At 39.9% G+C, this 19,371-nt stretch overlaps 1 protein-coding gene across 1 annotated transcript in view; it reads right to left on the bottom strand.

The window, feature by feature from the left end:
* Positions 1-19,371, bottom strand: part of ELL3 (elongation factor for RNA polymerase II 3) — a 110,886-nt gene that overhangs the window by 63,376 nt on the left and 28,139 nt on the right. The window contains exon 2 of the mRNA XM_075207848.1: positions 9,734-9,787. Coding sequence (XP_075063949.1) covers positions 9,734-9,787 — 54 coding nt within the window. The remainder of the gene's footprint in view (positions 1-9,733; positions 9,788-19,371) is intronic.

The following is a 19,371-nucleotide window of genomic DNA, read 5'->3' as shown; positions in this document are numbered from 1 at the left end:
GTCTGCGGCTAGTGGAGAGTGTGTAAGATGTATGCTACATGTATTCCTTCACAATTTTCCCCTTACCACCTAAGAGGAGAAGGAAGGGGAGGGAAGTAAGCACTATACATGCCCACTGAATTCCTAAAACACCCGTTTAAGCAATTAAGCATTCTTGCTCGTTACTATAACACATATGGCGCTGCAGTAAACTGCGGACCACGGAGCAATATTGACGCTCAGCAATTGAGGCACAAAAGAGGCCAAAGGGTCTAAACATTCACATCAATTTGATTGTCACTGTTGCTTGATGGTGTGGTCAAAAAGTGATGGCACACTGACCAAAGGAGGTCATCTCCTGACCACATTTACCAACATGCCTATCAATTTTTGACCACACACGTGTAATATTGTGCCACCTGACTCCTGATCAGAAGGAGAAGGGTAGCAAGACAGAAAGTTTCCTTCACACATACAGTCAATATCGTCATTTTCACTACCTAATTTTTAGTTTCATTCATGAACAATTTCCCAACAATAAGAACGATTTAATGTTTACTCAAAATGTTCTATCCATTCAGAGTTTCATTAGTTTGATTTAAAGTGTTTGCCAGGAAAGTTTAATTCACCTCTGACCAAGGAGATTATTTAGTATGCGATAATCTCACTGACCTTCATTTCTTTTAAACCCAAGGTTGGGTATTGTGGCCTTAGAAAGGTAGCTCGTTTTCTTTATACATGATTCAGTATTAGTGCTCTACTTTCTATTAGTAGTGCATTAAATAGAAGATAACTGTAGGATTATCTATAATAAAATATATACATAATATAGTGCGGGGAGTTTGCACAAACTATTTTCCCAAACAGTGTTTTTTGCAGAAGTGCTTTCTAGCTGGAAAATACATAGGTGGATATAAGGTGACAGAAGCCAGGTAATTACAGTCCAAATGTATTGGAACTAATTTTATACACAATTATTTTCTGCAAGGCTGAGAGCAATAGAAAAATGTCTGATACCTGCTACAAAGTTTAACCCCCCCCCCCCCATGTGTGTTTTAATTAAAATGATACCCCATTAATAAATAGATTGATTTACACTTTTAATTTAGTAATATTCAGTATAACATATTACGAAAGAACCTTATCTCTTTACACATCTCTATAGGAGGCAGTTGCTATATTGCTTGCTCTGCGGTAAAATAAAATGTGATGGATAGACAGCAATTAAACAGTGCCTCCAAGTAGCTATATAATCAATAAAATGGTAGAATGTTTTACAGGCATCACCAATGACTTTTATTCAAAAGTGACATAAACATACCATTGTTTTACTGAAGAGAGCTATACAAAATCAATGTAAAATAGGCCATACAATGGCCACTTCAAAGCACTACAAAAGATCATAGGGGTAGCGCTTGCCTTAAATTGATTTGCTACTATGACCTGTGCTCCAAAATAACAGACATGTCCATTCATGTTATACATAATAGGGAAAGGGGAGAACAACTGTTGCCATTTATTTGATGTGTGAGCTGCTGCAGGCATTGGTCAGAAGACAGGCTGAGTTAAAATTACATCTTGGTTACTATAGGGAGCCTTCCTGGCAAGATGGCTTCCTATAGTAAGGTAGGCTTAGGGGGCAATGTCGTTGTGTTACATGTTCTGTGCACAACATTATAATTAAACAACAAATTAATTTACTTTTTGCCCTTTTAACACTCACATTATTCTAAAAGAATCTGTGGAATGTAAATACGGAGGTGGTAATTGCAGTAGACATTTGAGCAAAGACATAAATATGAAAATATACATATACACACTAAGTATGACATCTTTGTACTTTGTAGAATACAAAACATAAGGTATATCAGTAGCTATGAGGGACAGGCCATACATCTCTCTCTAACAAAGTATTATTTCATGGAGTGCCAGAACTGCCTCAGCAGAGGATGGCAAAAACTTGCTTACTTGCACAGTACTTTCTCAAGAAGTCCAACATCAGTCAGCCAGAAGTCAAGTTTGCTGTTTGCCCATTTAGCTTTCTAGGCTTCAACCAGATGCATATCTTCAGAAATAGTGCTAGGTAACCGGTATCGAGTATTGTGTGGGCACAAGCACTACAGAGCCCAGGCTGCAACACCCCTAACCAATAATATGTAAATACAGGCCCTTATCTTGGCCCTGTGGGCCATTGAACTAAGGGGGCATTCTGCCACATGTGAAATAGCATAAAAATCATCCCAGTAAATCTATTAGGTCCAAACATACATATCTATAATACATATACACGTGAAAAGGAACACAGGGAGACTGCTTGGAAACTACATCCCCCTGACTGCCTTGGGGTGGGACAGAGTTCAGAGAGACACGCAGAGGCTGTCAGGTGCAAAAAAGAAGAGGAAGGAGGAGCTAGAGAGCTGAGAGGAGGTTGTGTAAGAAAACCTGGGAGCCAGAAACCAGCGTCATTGAGAGGGAATTGGAGAAAGCTGTGCTGTGCAACCATGCGTTGGGTTCATTACTCAGAGGTACAGTCAAGGAAAGAGAGGGACTTGAGGGTAATTTTAGGAGTGTGAGGAAATGGTAATTTGGAGAAGAGTCAGGCAGACTGACAGCCACCATTTCTGAGAGAGTGACAGTTGAAGAACTGGGATAAGCACTGGTTATTTATTGATCTATCTATTTGCTGGACTGCAATTTGTGGCTACAGTTAAGTTTGACAGGGAATTGGTATGTATACCTGAAGATATGGATTTAAAACCCTTTTGCAAGACTGTGCTTTACTTTAAAAGGTAATAGTGCAGGGAGAGATAGCCAATGATTCTGTGACTGAGATATCTAAAGAAATAACTTACTAAATGAAAAGGAAGCATTTCAGTGGGTAAACTGCAAGTTTAAAGTGCGACATACTCTGGGAGCTACAGGAAAAGAAAGAAAGCAGTGGAGTTCCATCATTATAGGTAATAGGAGGGAGCAGCCACCACATTGTTTGCACCAGGTTTTGCCACCATTTTCACCATTGAGAAGGATCATTGGATGTTATATTTGTAAAAAAATATTTTTTTTCTGGAGGAAAGATTCTACAAGTTGTGTGTTATTACTGCTAGTTTGTTATGCTCTGCAAAGCCCAGTGATTCTAGTGAGCTGTATTATTTATTAATTCATCTGAATTGCATACACGTTCCTAAAGTGTTGGATCAACTGAGCAAGAATCTGTGCCTTGTATGGTACAGGATACCAAAGATTTGGACATTTATTACTGCATTACTGTCTCATTGCATAATTTTTGTATTGCACTGTTTGAGCTTAAGTGTGTCAGCAGCCTATGTTTATTGAATACTGCCTGTGTAATAACAGTATGGTATATGCTATATCGTTCCTAGTAACGACTAGTGTTTAGCTGGTAAGCATACTGATAAGTGGGCCTGAGGTACCTCTTAGTTTTATAAGGCCTAGCAGATGGGAAAAAGAGAGAGATCCTGTTGCGAGCCACGGCTCTCATCGGCTCGGCCCCACCTGCAACACGGCTTTCATGGCGACAGCCGGGACGTCACTGCCGGCAGTTCAGTCCTGCTCGTCACCAGGGCAATGGGCGTGACGCCTTGATAATAACACTGTCCTCGCAATTGTGCACAGCCAGGCACATGCGCAATAACTACTAATTAATTAGGTGACCCCCTGTGCCTGATCCTGTTGGGCCTGAATCCTGATTGGGCAATACCTGTATTTAAGGCAGGGAGGACTTAGCCTCCTGCCGGTTATAGCGTTCCTGTGCCTGAACACTTTGCTTACCAGCTCCCCTGTTCCTGTGCTTCCCTTGCTACCTTAGATTGATTCCCTGTTGTGACCCTTTGGCTTGACTATGGACTCTGCTTTAACTCCTGTGCCCTTTGATCTTAGCCTGTTTTTGAATGACCTGTGTTCGCTACTTGCCCTGACCTTTTGCCTGTCTCCTGGCGATCCTGTTTTCATCGGACCACGATCTGTGGACTGTCTCTGGTATCTGCCTCCAAAAATCCGGTTAATATCTACCTGGTGTTACGGTTTGTTCTGATAAGTTTCTACTACTATAGAGCTAAATCCTGGGGACATCCGAGTACCTCCAAACATACTGGTTCTACGATAAAGGCGGCTGCTATAGGTGAGGATCTATTCCAGTTTGGTTTCTAGAAGCTTATCAAACAGCTGTGGCCCATAACACACTCTCTATAGTATAAACCATTGTTCATATATATTGCTGTTGTGTTTATCTCATTGTACTGCAAATCCTGTAAGATACGCTATTTCACTTGACTTTTTCATGTATAAAACAACCTTCTTTTGAAAAGTATATTGTTGATATAGAAGGTAAAATATTTAGTGGTCCCCATGCTTTAGAAATAAATGTGCTGGTTTGGCTTCTAAAGACCAGATTGAAGGGTCGCTATTTGATTTGTGTCTGATGTCATAGATAGGAGGTGCGCAAAGGGTACCCTTAGACTCCCTCTGATGTTGCAGGTTTCCTAGACGTTTGTCAATGAAGACAACACGTGATTCTTCTGACTAAGGTGGTGGCTCTGCGTAGGAGAGAGTGGTGAGAGCTCTTACATAGGCACACCTGGAAAAGGGGTATTACAAGAGACAGCAAAGTGTAAACTTTAATAGTGTAAAGAATGCCTCAAGCTACAGTGTACATACAGGGTCTCTGCTGTCAAGGGAATTAAATTCCATCCATAAAGCAGCGGTCCTAATACCAACTTTTAGGGAGACAAAATATTCCAAAGACAATCTACTGCTTGTCAATTATAGTTATACCAGTCACACACAATAGAATACAAATATTCCATCTGTTCAGGTTTATTTATACCAGTAGTGCAGTACATATGGAATGTGGGATGCTATCATGTATCATATATATAACATAAGTAAATGGGCCCTCAAGTTGCACAGTATACCAAGTAAGAATACATACCAAGAACTGGTATTGAGAATTGCATGAAATGTCTAAAAATAGACAAGTATCACTATTCACTTGGTCAATAGTAAAAACCTGGGAAATTCCCATGAATATAAATATATTTTATCTGAAAATCAAGGACAGATGACTAGTATGTAACAGTATATAGAGCCTGCTGGAAGGTGAGGTGACACAAGATCAATCTGCCCCTGATGCTGTTTGCCCCAGAACCATACACGCTCTAATTGGTTAGTTAGGTTGAGAATGATCTAATTAGCTGTCAGAATCACAGGGTGTCTGTGCACCTTAGGAGGGCTACAAGTAACTTCCAACAAAGTATGTGTAAGTCTATTTACTAAGCACTGTGACAGTATATGTTATCGCAATCTCTGGAGGCAGAAGAAAAGCATCAGAAAATTAATGGAAACAATGCTCTATTTTACTAATAAAGCATTTTTCAATGGTCACTAATTTTGAACAATTTTATTTTTAAATATTTTCATCTATTTTTTTAAAAAATTATTATTTTTATTTAGTGGACTATGAATTCCACTGCACATGCGTGAACCGGCTCGACAAGACTAACCCAGCAAAGCTGTAAGTTTACCCTTACTGCTCCAGGCCAGTATCTCAGAGTATTGCTCAGCAGTTGCCCCAACAATATGTTATGGATTTTATATATTATATGGAAAATTGGAAAACAAAGCTTAAAATAATATTACTATAACATGTATATATAATTGTGATGACCCGAGGCGTTTCTGAAGAAGACATTAATACAAAGGTAGGAATTGCCACTTGTAGTAACAGCACCCAAATACAGGGTAACACATGATGGCACTTCCCAAATTAACAAAGTATAAATTAATGTGAAATGTTTGCAGGGAGTGGGCAGAGAGATGGGGTGGTGACACAGCAAAATTAAAGTTATAGCTGGAGAAAATCAGTCCATAAAAGATTACTCACACTCTACGTAGCCCCCTGTATCACTTACATTTCTAGCAACTCCAAGCTCCCCTGCTTGTAATAAATCATGTTATATAACCATTACCCAAGTTACTCTCAGATTAATCTCATACTTGCCAACTTTTCCTCATTGGCTTCAGGGAGATCCCAGGGGAGGTGGGTGTGCAGGGGCGGGGTTTGACAAATCGCCTCATTTTGGGGCTAAGATGACACGATATTTGATTCATTAAGTCCCGCCCCCCCACCACTTATCTATTGCGGGGGTGAGTACTGGGAGGTTGCCCTGCTCTCCCAGGAGCTAATGAATCTCTAGAGACTGAAGTATCTTTTACATTTCTGTCTCCATTACTGAAGTCATGTAGTCTTACCTGTCAGTCTTTGATTAAATCTTGGTCTCCATGAAAATGGCCACCTCCATAGGCATCAATACATGGACATAGGACACAATTTCTTAACTGTGTCATCATGCCACAGATGGCGAAGCCAACCACGTCTTGTACTGGTGCAGCATCAGGGAGAATGTCAGACTCTTCAGGGACTGAGGAAGATCTCCCTGACATTCAGGAGAGTTGGCACTGCACACCATGATGGGCATAGCACTGCACAAGGCAGCGCAATAATGTTAAAAAAGGTAGATGTGATTTTGAGTAGAAATAATATGAGGGTGTTTGTCCCTATAGGGGATTTGCCCTCTGTTAGTACACATACAACTTCACACATCATCAGCTCTTTGGAATGTTGCCAAGTGGAAGCTGATTGGACAAGCGTTGGTCCTTTACAATTTGGAAAAAGGATATTCAGGGGAAGTGGGGGAATAAAGGAACATTCTCCTTAGAGTTCCCCTCTGAGGATTACCCCTACAGTTTATTTGGTAAATGTCCCTAATATGCAGGGACAATCCCAGTTTTTAGAGATTTGTCCCTAGAAATGTCCGTTGTTTTTTTTTAACATTCACCAACCGCACAATAAAATTCTCTGCATGTTAGATGCAACATTGTTTTTATTATCCAAGCATCAGAAGTTAACATTTCTTGAATGTAAAAAAAGTACAGTAAACATGGACTGACAGAGATTGTAATGCTCCAAGGTCTGCTAGGATGATATTGCGTGTTACCAGCCTGGGTTGTCTAGTTCAGCTATAAAGTGTCCCTGGGAACTATTTTAAAATGTTGGCAACTGTGCTACAGTGAGAAGTGTCAGAACCGCAGTGATTCATTTGCGGATACTTTGCATGTACTGCAGAGTGAGAGGATTGAAAATGAACTGCATTAAACTGCTGTCTGTCCCAGATAAGGCACTAGAAGCACTTTATTATATTGTTAAACTAGTTGTTGCAAACATCAAGACGTCACCTATTTTTTAATGTTGTTAGTTATCATAATGTTTATTTGGCACTTTTTTATAAGGGGTAGCTAGCTATACTTCATTACCTTCAGTCAGTACTTGCTTTACCCAGCTGTATTCAATGTCTGCTGCTTATCGTTGGCTGTGAGAGGTGAAAGGTCACTTTGGCTAATATCAGCCTGGAAGATCCAGGTGTCTGTAAAGTTTCAGTGCTTTCTAGGGGAAAGAGTTCTGAGAACTCCACAGAGTTGGTCAGGCCTGGTATATATTAACTAAACCCACACAGCTTGTACTAAACTGAAACACCACGATAATTGCAGATGGAGGCAATGGCCCATGAAATGTTTGATTTCTACACTTCCTTTTTTGTTTGTTATATACACTAATGCATTTTTTAAATTGTTCCAAGTGTGCATTTTTTAACTTGGTTTTTAACCGCATTTACTAACATACATTAACATACTTTACATGCATGTTTGATTAATGATATCATTATATCTTATAAAAAGGTCAAAGCAAATGGAAGAGACTCTTCATTTGGTATCTCTGTTTTTAGTATTATATATTATTTATGTGTAAAATGCTCCAGTAGTCTATGTATTACCAAACAAAATAATAAATGTGAAACTGCTATACAATGCCGACCCCCAAATCCAGGCCCAGCGCTACCATTAGGCAGCTGCCTAGGGCGTCGGGTCTGGAGGGCGCCTCTGATGTCATCTGCATTGCTGTGCGGCGGCCGCGCCTACCTTCCATAGCCGCCCGCTGCCGCACAGCTTCAGATCCCCCCCTCCAATGAGACGCACTATATGTCGTGTGTGAGGGCAGGTAGGAACAAACTGTTCCTCCTCACTCCCCTCACTTACTGACTGACTGTCGAGAGTGACATCATCATCACATCCCGACAGTCAGTGTGGAGCCCGGCAGAGAGGAGCAGCTGCGTGAAGTATAGGAAGCAGTAGTGTGATGCAGGGGGCAGTAATGTGATGCACGGAGGGGGTGACAGTGTGATGTGGGAAGCAGTATTGTGACGCAGGGGGCAGGAGTGTGATGCAGGGACATGTTAGGGCCATCTATTTGGATTACTGAATGGGGCAGGAGTGTGATGCAGGGACATGTTAAGACTCAAATCATCACTAAAAATTGTCTGTTGTAGGCTTATTGTGTAAATTTTTTTGTTCCAAAATCTAACACCTGGATACCTTTCCTCTAGAAATCCTGTGTTTTTCCCCAGGGCAGCAATGGAGTCTGGACAGCGATCTGTATCAAACATACACACCCTCAGATCTCTGGTATTACTATAATGCAGACCCCAAAGGATTACTTCCCTGTCTTGCGTTCTTGTATTGCTTGACTGCAGACCAGCATTTCAGCTGTACTGGTAAGCTTTCATACATTGGGGCAGCACAGTGGCCTAGTGGTTAGCACTTCTGCCTCACAGCACTGGGGTCATGAGTTCGAATCCCGACCGTGGCCTTATCTGTGTGAAGCTTGTATGTTCTCCCCATGTTTGCGTGGGTTTCCTCCACGTGTTCCGGTTTCCTCCCACACTCCAAAACCATACTAATAATTTAATTGGCTGCTATTAAATTTACCTTTGTCTTTAGAGGTGAATATGTGTGTTGTTAAGGAATTTTAAGCTGTTGTAAGCTCCAATTAGGGCAGGGACTGATGTGAGTTCTCTGTACAGCGCTGCGGAATTAGTGCTGCTGATGATGATAAATCCTACGTTGTCCACCTGTCATAGTACCTAGTGGATATGGCGGTTTCCCAGTACTGCTCATGGGTTGGAGTAACATGACCCACTGTGTCCTATACTTCAGAAATCCAGAAGATTGGGGAGAAACTTGTTATTTTTTTAGGTCAAATTTCGGTGTTCCATAGTTATAGGGCCCAAAAAGAGGTGGTTTCCAATAGAATATATTTCACAGACAGAGGGGCAGATTATGGGAACCCATCTAGAGTTTCGACTGACACGTTAATACCTCTGGTTTAAATGAGAACTAAACTTGTTTACCATAATCACAAAATGAAAATATGTTAAAATATGTTATACAGTAATAAGTAATACATTTGCAGCAACATAAAATTCAAACACCACCGCTAACACTTCTATCTTTATAATTCTCTCCATTTTCACACAATTCTGTAAGGGAACCATTGGAGGCAGCTTTCTAGACTTATATATCCCTGTATTACCTGTGCTTAATGCTCTGCAGTTCCTCCCAGTAGACTGTCACAATCTATTATCTGTCTAAGTCTAGTTCACAAAATCTAGGTCTTAGAGGCATTTTAGCTGTTGTGAGTGGAGGAGACAAGCAGCAGCAACAGTCATCTCTATCTGGAGGAGATAAGATATGCTGATTAGAGAGCTCTTCTACATGTGCTTTATGGCTTATGTATTCTCATTTTTACGTTAGTGCTCCTCTAAGATTCAGCACAATATTGAAAGCCAAGGTGTCAGCACTTGCACATTCATGTTAATCAGATATTATGACTGAGGTTACTCACCCCCTGATTTCCTTGGAAGGTAATCACAGGCTGTGGCAATGAGTCTCCAGAACCCTTTATGAAAGAGAAGACAGGAATCATTGAACAGAGCCGTCAACATGCTGCCAATAAAACGCTAAACTGTAATCAAACACAGACTGATTTCTTCCTTAATGACAGTTACTGACCCAGCAAATTGGGTCATTTATCAAGGTCACCAAGTCAATAACTTTGATACAAAGGAATACAAAATCATACATAATCATGACATATACTTCTACTTCTTACTTTATGATTTTGCAAGGAACATAAATAACCATTACCAGGGTCGTACAGTGGGGAGATAAAGAGAACAATACAAAGACATAGAGGGCCGACAGGCTAAATAAACACAGGACATTAAAAAACCATCAATGCAAGAAGAGCAAGACATGAAATAGAGTACTGTACATGATATGTTATAAGTAAATTATATAACGGACAAGTGTCGTACAGAATATGCAAGATACATGGACAAGAAGAGGAGAGGGCGGACAAGAATAAAGGAGGAGAGGATACATTGCACAGTTCTATATCATCAATATAATCTCTCACCATCGCGTTCAAATGTCAGACTGCAGCACATCCTCTGTCTCACGTGATAACATTCACTATTGATACAGTAGATTATATTGGTAAAGTGCAATGTGTGACAAGCACATGAAAATGTTTTTACCCATTTCCCCATCACGTATGTTGTGATGTGTATTAGTTATTAATTTTTAAAAGTAAAACATACAAATGCTGCACAATATAGTTGGAAAGTGTAGCATAAATGAGTGTTAAACAAGGGAAAACAAATTATTAAAGGCCTTACTCAACCACTTAATTCAAATGCTGCTAACAATGATTTACTTTACTACCCAAGGATTTATCAAGTCAAATGCAATGAATTGCCTTTACATCAGTACTGCCCAGTGATTGTGGAGTTTGTGCTTTCTACACATCATTTGTCCACATAAATTATCATCATCATCAACATTTATTTATAAAGCGTCATCAAATTCTGTTGCAGGGACAAACAGTAATAGACAATACTGAGTAATACAGAGAGGTAAGAGGGCCCTGCTCACAAGCTTACAATCTATGGGACAATGAGACTTGGACACATGAGGCTAAGGGCTAGATTTACTAAGCTGCGGGTTTGAAAAAGTGGGGATGTTGCCTTTAGCAACCAATCAGATTCTAGCTGTCATTTTGTAGAAAGTATTAAATAAATGATAACTAGAATCTGATTGGTTGCTATAGGCAACATCCCCACTTTTTCAAACCCGCAGCTTAGTAAATCTAGCCCAAAGTCTACATATTGCATTTCAATGTAGCCAGACTGCAAAGGTAAAAAGTGATTATTGATATCAGAACAGAATTGGCTTCTTCTGCCATTCACAATGTTTAAGTCTAAATCAATAGCAAAAATAGTTTGGGCAGCAGCCTGGTGTTCAGAGCTCCCTTATCTTTTACTAACTGTGCATAGGATGTGTATTCCTGTGAGTGTTGTTCCTGCCACATATGAAATATGTTAATGGACAAGAGTAGTCGATTTTCCATTGATAACACAGGGATCCCATAACAGCCCAGGATTTTGACATTTAACTCAGAATTATTATTTTCTAGAATTTATAATACTATTTGGGTTTACAGAAACGCCTATCCATGTCACTACCAGTGTATGTCTATGTCTGTTTGTAGCAACTTATAGATGCTCACCTAGAATTGGATCTAACACAGGTTGAAATCCTCCTTTTTTTCTTACCTACTGACTCTTAATGGCTGTCAATATTTATTAAATATCCATTATGCCCATCCTGTGCCTGTAAACATTTACCAAGCACACCTTTAATGTGCACTGCCTCTGCTCTTCTGTATATATTTTATTTCCTAATACAGAAAACCCTTATTATGAAAGAAATCGGCTGAAGCATGCGGTAAATCTGCACCTGCTACCCATGGGTTACACATGCCACAGGTTTATAGGGTATTTCCTTAGCTGTCACTCCAATCTCTGCTCCTTCTGGGGATCATTTAGAGTTAAATGCAATTTCTTAATTGTTAAATCTTGTTTGTACTATTTTGTAGCAATATTTATACTGGTCATATGCACAAAAAATGCATATCTCTGTGTCCTTACTAAGATATTTACGCATCCCTGACTTGTACCTCCTTACAAGTGAAGAGCGGGGACAAGGAGAGAAGGGGAGAATCAATGTAGGGCAAGTAAAGATGTACTTGACCTCTGTTTAGGGGTACAGAAGGCCGCAGATACGCCTGTCAGGAGGTGTATCTGTTGCAGGTGTTTGACTCCTGAAACAAGATCGATGTTGATGATGACGATCATTAGTATGGACCTTTCTACCCCCTTGATTGCCCCTGGGGCTGGTAGTGGCAATTTCAGGGTTACAACCAGCTTGAGGTCTCCCAAAACGCTGCTACCAGCACTAGGCTATGACAAGTTGGGCTGGTGGCACTAGAACAGGAAACCCATTGGATCCCCTGTTATGTCACATAGTCCTACCCTGTTTAGCACAGGGTGAGTTTCCGAGGGGAAATAGGAATAGAGAATAAACCATTATTAAAAATATTGCTTGTTCTTCTATATAAAAGAATGCTTTGATAATAATCAATCTTTGAAATATTCAGGGCCGTGTTCCAGTTGCACCGCCGTGCAACAGGAAGTGTGCTTGAGCAATCTTAGTCTCAGATTCCCTACATGACTGGCAGGTTGAGAGACGCAGTTTGTATACAAAGGTGAGTCAGCCAGCGTACTCAGTCAGCTACTCCACACTCTGTAATTATCAGGTTTTTTTGCAGCCTGATTTTTAATTACAATTGATTTGTTGTTTTCTAAATATATGTATGCCTGAGAGAATAGTTATATTGTCAGATGATGAGTAAAAAGACACACTCACTGTGTATCTGTTGTTATGGGTGCTATTGCCTTCATGTTGTTATGGGTGCTGTTATACAGTTCATTCACACATATACCTTTCACTGAGATAAAGAATTGCTGCTGAAATACAAACCCAAACCCCTTGATGCTACACACATGATCAGCAATGGTCAGGAAGACAGCTATTGGCACCAGACAAATCATTTTGATATCATTGTATTGTATGTTCATATTGAAATAATAAGTACTTGCAGGCCAATTCTCATTTTTCAAGCTAGGCAAATCTCCTGCAACTCTAAAACAGTATAATGGGAGCAAAGAATGTGCTCTTGTTTATGATGGTGCAATCCGCACTGCAAACAGTCCTTGGGGAAAGTCCTTTTTAAAAAGAAAAAAAAACATAATTTGTTTCACAGACATGAGCAAGTTTGTTACCTTAGGATCAAGCTGCTTCTGTTAATGTAGACTCGGCTACTGCTAGGAACACGTCATATTACGTTGATGTTTGCTTGTAAAAGGGAGGTAGATGTTACAGCAGACTCTCTAAGGACATCAGTGTCCACATACAACCTTATTATTAAACGGGACAGGCAACATGCCTTTCTAACAGTGTGCACATCTGTATGTATATAGAGAAAGGTTTGTGCCCCTTATAGTATTTATATAGGGTGGGGGCAGCAGCGGTCTGACCAAGTCTAATAACAACCGACAATGTACTCTTAGCACTAACCCATAAGTTGCTCAAGAATTAAAATGCCTAGACTTGTTTCTAAGCAATAAAGAAATGCATATTAGTCTGGCTACATGTGCTGATGTCATATATCATCTAGCCATTCATTCTTTTATAGACACCGATGAGGTTTAGCCCTATAACACAGCATATACACAGCGTTGTTTCAGCATCTGTGATATGGTAAGTGTGAGGATACCACCCTTAGCTGGGATGGCAGTTACCCTCTGTGGGATTCAACTCACTCGGGTAGACCAGAGTATATCCAAAATAAGACTTTATTACGACAGCACAACACCACAAGATACAGGGTAAATAGTAGCATGTATCCTCCAGCAGCCTCTTGCAGTCAGCACTCCAAAATAATAATCTCAGTCTCTTTCAGAGTCTTATCCTCCCGCAATATTACCACTACCGGTTAGTAAACCGTTATGGTGCCGCCCAGCCTGGGTTACTGGCTCACACAGACCCTGCCCTGGTAGAGTTTCCGCCAGCGGCCCATTGTCCTGTTCGCTGATGTCTTGTACATGGGATCCTTCAAGCTAGAATAGCTCTCTTGGCATTCTGCTCTCCTTATATTCTTTGCTGTATACACAGGGAGTAGGGTCAAATGTCTCAGTCCTTCCCTTTTCAGCAGGAGTCTATCAGTGGACACTTTAACTGTTAGACATACTGGGCCTGATTCATTAAGGATCTTAAATTAAGAAGTTTCTTATTTAAGTCTCCTGGACAAAATCATGTTACAATGCAAGGGGTGCAAATTAGTTTTCTGTTTTGCACATAAGTTAAATACTGTTTTTTTCATGCAGCACACAAATATCAACTTCACATTTCAGTGTACAAATAATCTATCAAGTATTTGGGTGCTACATGAATAATAATACACATAATACACTGATGCTCTGGTGTATATACATAGACTGGGAAAAGGATTAAAAAGCACATTAAATAGTGAGAAACGGGTGATGAATACAAAGTTCTCAGTCCAGTAGCACCCCGTTTCTTGCAAGTAAGATTGAATGGCTGAGAAATCATGTGACATTTGATTCATTGATCTTTATGAAGTAGTAGGCACAGAAAGCAGTAATGGACATGAACTGTGAGCTCCTTGGTGCATTTCTTACAGTTTAAATCCATTCCTCCCTTCAATGTGTATTCCACATAGCACGGAGGCTGAAGTAGCTTACTAAAGCATAGCTTTATGAATACAGATACATTTTCATTAAAGTAGGAACTTGCCAATTTAGGGTTGGCTTTGACTAAGTCAGTCAGCCAACATGTACTGCCACGGGGAAAAGAAGCAGGTCCTGTTTAGACACAGGGGTAGACATTTTAAAGTTGGAAGTGCTCTGGAACATTTTGCTGTGTAAGAGTGGAAAGGGTCATTGCTGGTTTATATACAACATTACTTGTCATTTCAGCATAATGTGTTTATGGTAGGAAGAAAAATAAGACAAATCAGAACTCTATAGAGGTCACACCAATAACTCACAAACAATAATATTATCAGATACTGATATTAAGGTTATTAAACTCAAACCCAGTGAAAGCAATGCATGCATTCTCTACCATAGCCAATTGATACAGAATAGTAAATGAACAATATAGTATAAATAAAATTAGCGGAATAAGGAAACTCATAAGGCCCCTCCACACTCGGGTTTTAGTCGTTATAGCCTGTCACACAATAGAGTGAAATGAAAAACAATGTCTGTACAAATATAAATATAATACTCATTTGCCTGTGCCTAATGGTAGGGTAATCTTACTTAAAACTTACCAACTTTTCAATATTCCCCTCAGGGATATCCCAGAGGGGTAATGGGGTGTGAGAGTGGAGGCCGGGCAGGGCACAGAGAATTGCAAAATTATGGTCCCTGTGATGCGAAAGAGGCATTTTCCTGAGTGACGGGGCCAAAATGACGCATTTCACCGCAAATGGTGGCTCCCATCAGGCTGACTTAACTAGGAAATGGACAGGATGTGGGAAAATGATCATACCTAGAATTTGTGAGTCTCTCGAAAATTCCAGAAGAGTGGACAAGTATGTCACACTTCTATCCACCTAGGCATTTTCCCATTAGAGTAATCTCAAAAACTTTTTAGTATTTTTCCCTTCATTTAAAGTTGGAATATGTGTTTATAAAAAGAGGCGGAAATGTGGTCCTGTTGTTTAAATAAAAATTACAATGAGGTCCTAAGGCATTCTGATCCAGCACAGATAACAAATAAAGGGCATCCTGATAGATTCCAAATAATCACTCCAAATTAATTTGAATTTATTTTGATTTTTGAACCATAATATCCATGTTCTCTATCTTCACTCAGGTCTCCAAGGACTCCCTTAACCCCACAATTTATAGTGGAAGGTAAAGGTGGCCTTTGTAAACTTTTGTGCTCTTTTTTGGATTTATTTTTACAGCCATTTGTTTGGATTCCTATCTTCAGGATTCTTTGGATGTTCTTCAGCAATTTGACAGACTTACCTTGAATCGAGGCATAATTTTTGATACCTGTGACATTCACTCTTCCATTCGACATTAAAAAGGTAAATTTACTGTTAAATATTTTTTGGGATGTCACAACATCTTGATGCTGCATCTCCAAACTTATTTATTATATGTTCTAGCATGCATACACATCAATCATCACTATCAATTGCTATCAACACCTGACCTGTAGCTGGTATAAGTGATTCAATAGAAAAACGCATACTTTAGAGATGCCCAAAACTTGAATCGAACACTACTGAGTGCGCTCAAATTTGGCATGCCCTTACTGTACATTTACTACATGCATACACCTATTCCCTTCCCCATTCCGCCCACGAAATCGTAGGCTGTCATAAAAGTCCTTGGCGGTCAAAGAAAATTGGATATTAGTGTGTTGACTTGTGTATAGTCCGGTTCTAGGAATGTGCAGAGCGATTTTATGCAAAATATGGCACATATCGACATTTACGTTCCTTAATAAATTAGGCCCAATTATTTTATTTCTTATTTTAAATTCTATTAGTAATCCATTGGAACTGCTATGGGTGCCAAGTGTGTCCCATCTTATGCCAATATATTGAGAGATGGTTTTTGGGGAGTCCACGGATCAGTTTTTGGTGTATGTTGTAGTGTGGTACTTCTACACAGACAATAATTTGTTTTTGTGGTGGAATCCCCATGACATATAGCAATGGTTTATTGATAGATATCAGTGTCTACTTAATGGTGATTGATTTAATTTAACTTATTTTTATTCCCTTAATTGGTGCTCTGCTTTGTCCTTTTTTAGTTTTCTGGCTACTATTATTTGTATTTTGATGAACTCTTCTACACCTATTGATCATTAGTTTTTAGCCTGTGCTTCCTAACCATTGTTATTTGTTAATGTATGAATGTTTGCCTGAAGGAGGGAAGGAGGACATTTTTTAATATATTGTTATACATTCAGTTTATTTTTACTGTTAAATAAAATAAAACATTGCAAGTCAGTGTTCCAGAGCCCACAGAATCATCTCCTGCAATTTTGTCTGTTGGTTCTAAACACCATTACATATCTCCAGTGGGATAAAACTATCACTTCATATTACAGGACCGTAAAAGTCATTCTGTATTTCCACTCATTATTTAACTACAAAGCCCAGAAATCTTTGAACGATGATGGGATTTATACAGTCACAAAGTGCATTGGCAGCGATTGATGGAACATGCAGTATAACAGAAGCTGGAAGCAAATGATGTCTATCACTTTGCTAAAACTGAAGGTTTTTTCATTACTGCAGTGTCACATAGCATTATCATCGTTTATTTGTATGGCGCCACAGATACCGTAGCATCTGACATAACTGACATACATAAAGGCAGTAAACATAATAGCAGGTATGTAGTTAAAACTGAGCAGAATAATTAACGCATGGGTACAATTAACAGTACAAATTGCACAAAGAAACAAAAATCAGCATCAGACACGACATAGGACAATTTAAGACTTGACAAGGGACATACGAGGTATAAGATTGTCAGACATACATAAGACAAAAAGTATAGAGGACACTGCCCATGAGAGCTTACATACTAAAGTGGGAGGGTAGGGGAGTGAAGAGGCAGTTGGAACAGATGGGACAGTTTTAGTTTGGGGCATAGACAAGGTGAGGGGCAGTGTGGAATGTAGTGAGGGAAGTATAGGTACATAGTTGAGAAGCAGCATGTTAAGGTAATAAGTGTAAGGTCCATGAGGGTGTGATGGCTGGCATTACTGAGGGAGTCCAGACAGAAAGATAGGATGGAAGGTCGGGAATTCATGGAGTGGTTGAATGGAGACCTGAGTGTAAAGTAGAGTACTGGGGCATGGAGGTTTGGGAGGGCTAGTGGAGAAATGTCAGGCCAGAGGGATGAAGAGAGCTTAGTTATAGGCAGCAGTGATGTCCTTATGAACCACATGGAACTTGGAGGTTCAGGAGTCAGTTGAAGCGAGGTGAAGGTCAGGTCACGTGGAGGAGATCTCAGAGACAGGATATAGATGCAGGTAGGCCTGGAGTAATGCTCACGTCCTTCTCCTCTCATGAGTTGGGCATCGACTCATGAAGGCATAGCAGCCGATAGATGGGTTGTGTAGTGCAGTGAATCGAATGTGGTGAGGTTCAGCGGCTCATCTTGGGCCACAGCTAGGGGGAACAGTAGGATGGCATGCTTGAGTGAGGCCCACCAGCAAAGGAACGACAAGAGCAGGCCAGATGGAGAGGTCAGGCTTGAAAACTACAATGTGAGCAGCACATTAAAGAATTGCTCTAAAGGGGACGGGCCACATCCAACAGAGGGTCGCAAGTTACAAGTTAATAAGTACTTTAGATAATGTTTCTTATTTGCACAACAGTACAGCATAGTTAGCATTTCTAATAGATTTGGTCAGTATATTGTGGTCTTCAAAGAAATGTATGAAGCTAGTTTTGTTGTAAATATGTACATTACAGTGGCAACATGAACCATTTTACTTGGGACACAGTGATCTGATCGCATTTATCACACTCACTTTCCAACTGCAACAAACACTGGACTGAGTCATTGATAGTAAAGCTGTTTATTTAACATCAGTTCATTAATTCAGTCCAGGTTATTTTGGTCCATTCTGGACCTAGTCATATCCCCAATGTAGTCATACCCTGTCCCCAATTATGTCACCCGCATCTCATACCACTAGGCCATGTCACCAAGCTATTGTAATGAAAGAGGCTTATCACACCTGTATAAAGCTAAAAGAAAGACTCTGAATTTTGAGAAGATAAAACAATAGTAACTTTACAGAAGGAACAGTAAGTTCTGTTAACAGATTTACTACTACTAAATATCTAAATTAGGTACTGTAACAAAAATATATTTATAGAGTGATCTTTTAATATTTACATTCTACACATTTAAAGGGAAACAAACTTTCAATGGTAGAATTATTTTAAGAATTAGGTTCAGCTACTATACACAGATCAACCACTTGTTTGCAATACCTCACAACTTTCCTGATTGAGGTGGGATAATCCTGATTAGAGGGGTCTGGCCTCTGGACTGTCATATTATTGGGAGGTACAGCAGAGTAGCAGTGACCAGATGCAGCATGCACCTTCCACTGGTGTGCATAGGAGTTTCTAGAGGAAAGGAGGTCATCAGTGGTCTCAGGAGCACCAGACATGCCCCCCAAGGCTGTGACCATGCAATCTATGCCCAATTTAAAAGCCTTCAAACGTTTGGAAGGATGAAAAACCTGGAAATGCACCTTTACCTGCTCACACCATATCATCATATGACCACCGATGATGTGCTTAATTGTGTCTGGCAAAAAAGGGGATGGCAACAAGGTCACGTTTAGCACCTCTTATCGAATTTCCCCAATGTCCCCAAAACATTGTTACATTGGTCATCTCCAACATTTACTTTTATTAAGAAAACCCAGAGAGTAAGATAATAAAGGTGTTTTGGTTTAACAAATGTGTGACTATTTATTCTATTGCCGCATGTTAGCACT

Source organism: Mixophyes fleayi, chromosome 4, assembly GCF_038048845.1.
Source record: "Mixophyes fleayi isolate aMixFle1 chromosome 4, aMixFle1.hap1, whole genome shotgun sequence".
NCBI lineage: Eukaryota > Metazoa > Chordata > Amphibia > Anura > Limnodynastidae > Mixophyes > Mixophyes fleayi.
This window is presented reverse-complemented; position numbering and strand designations above follow the sequence as displayed.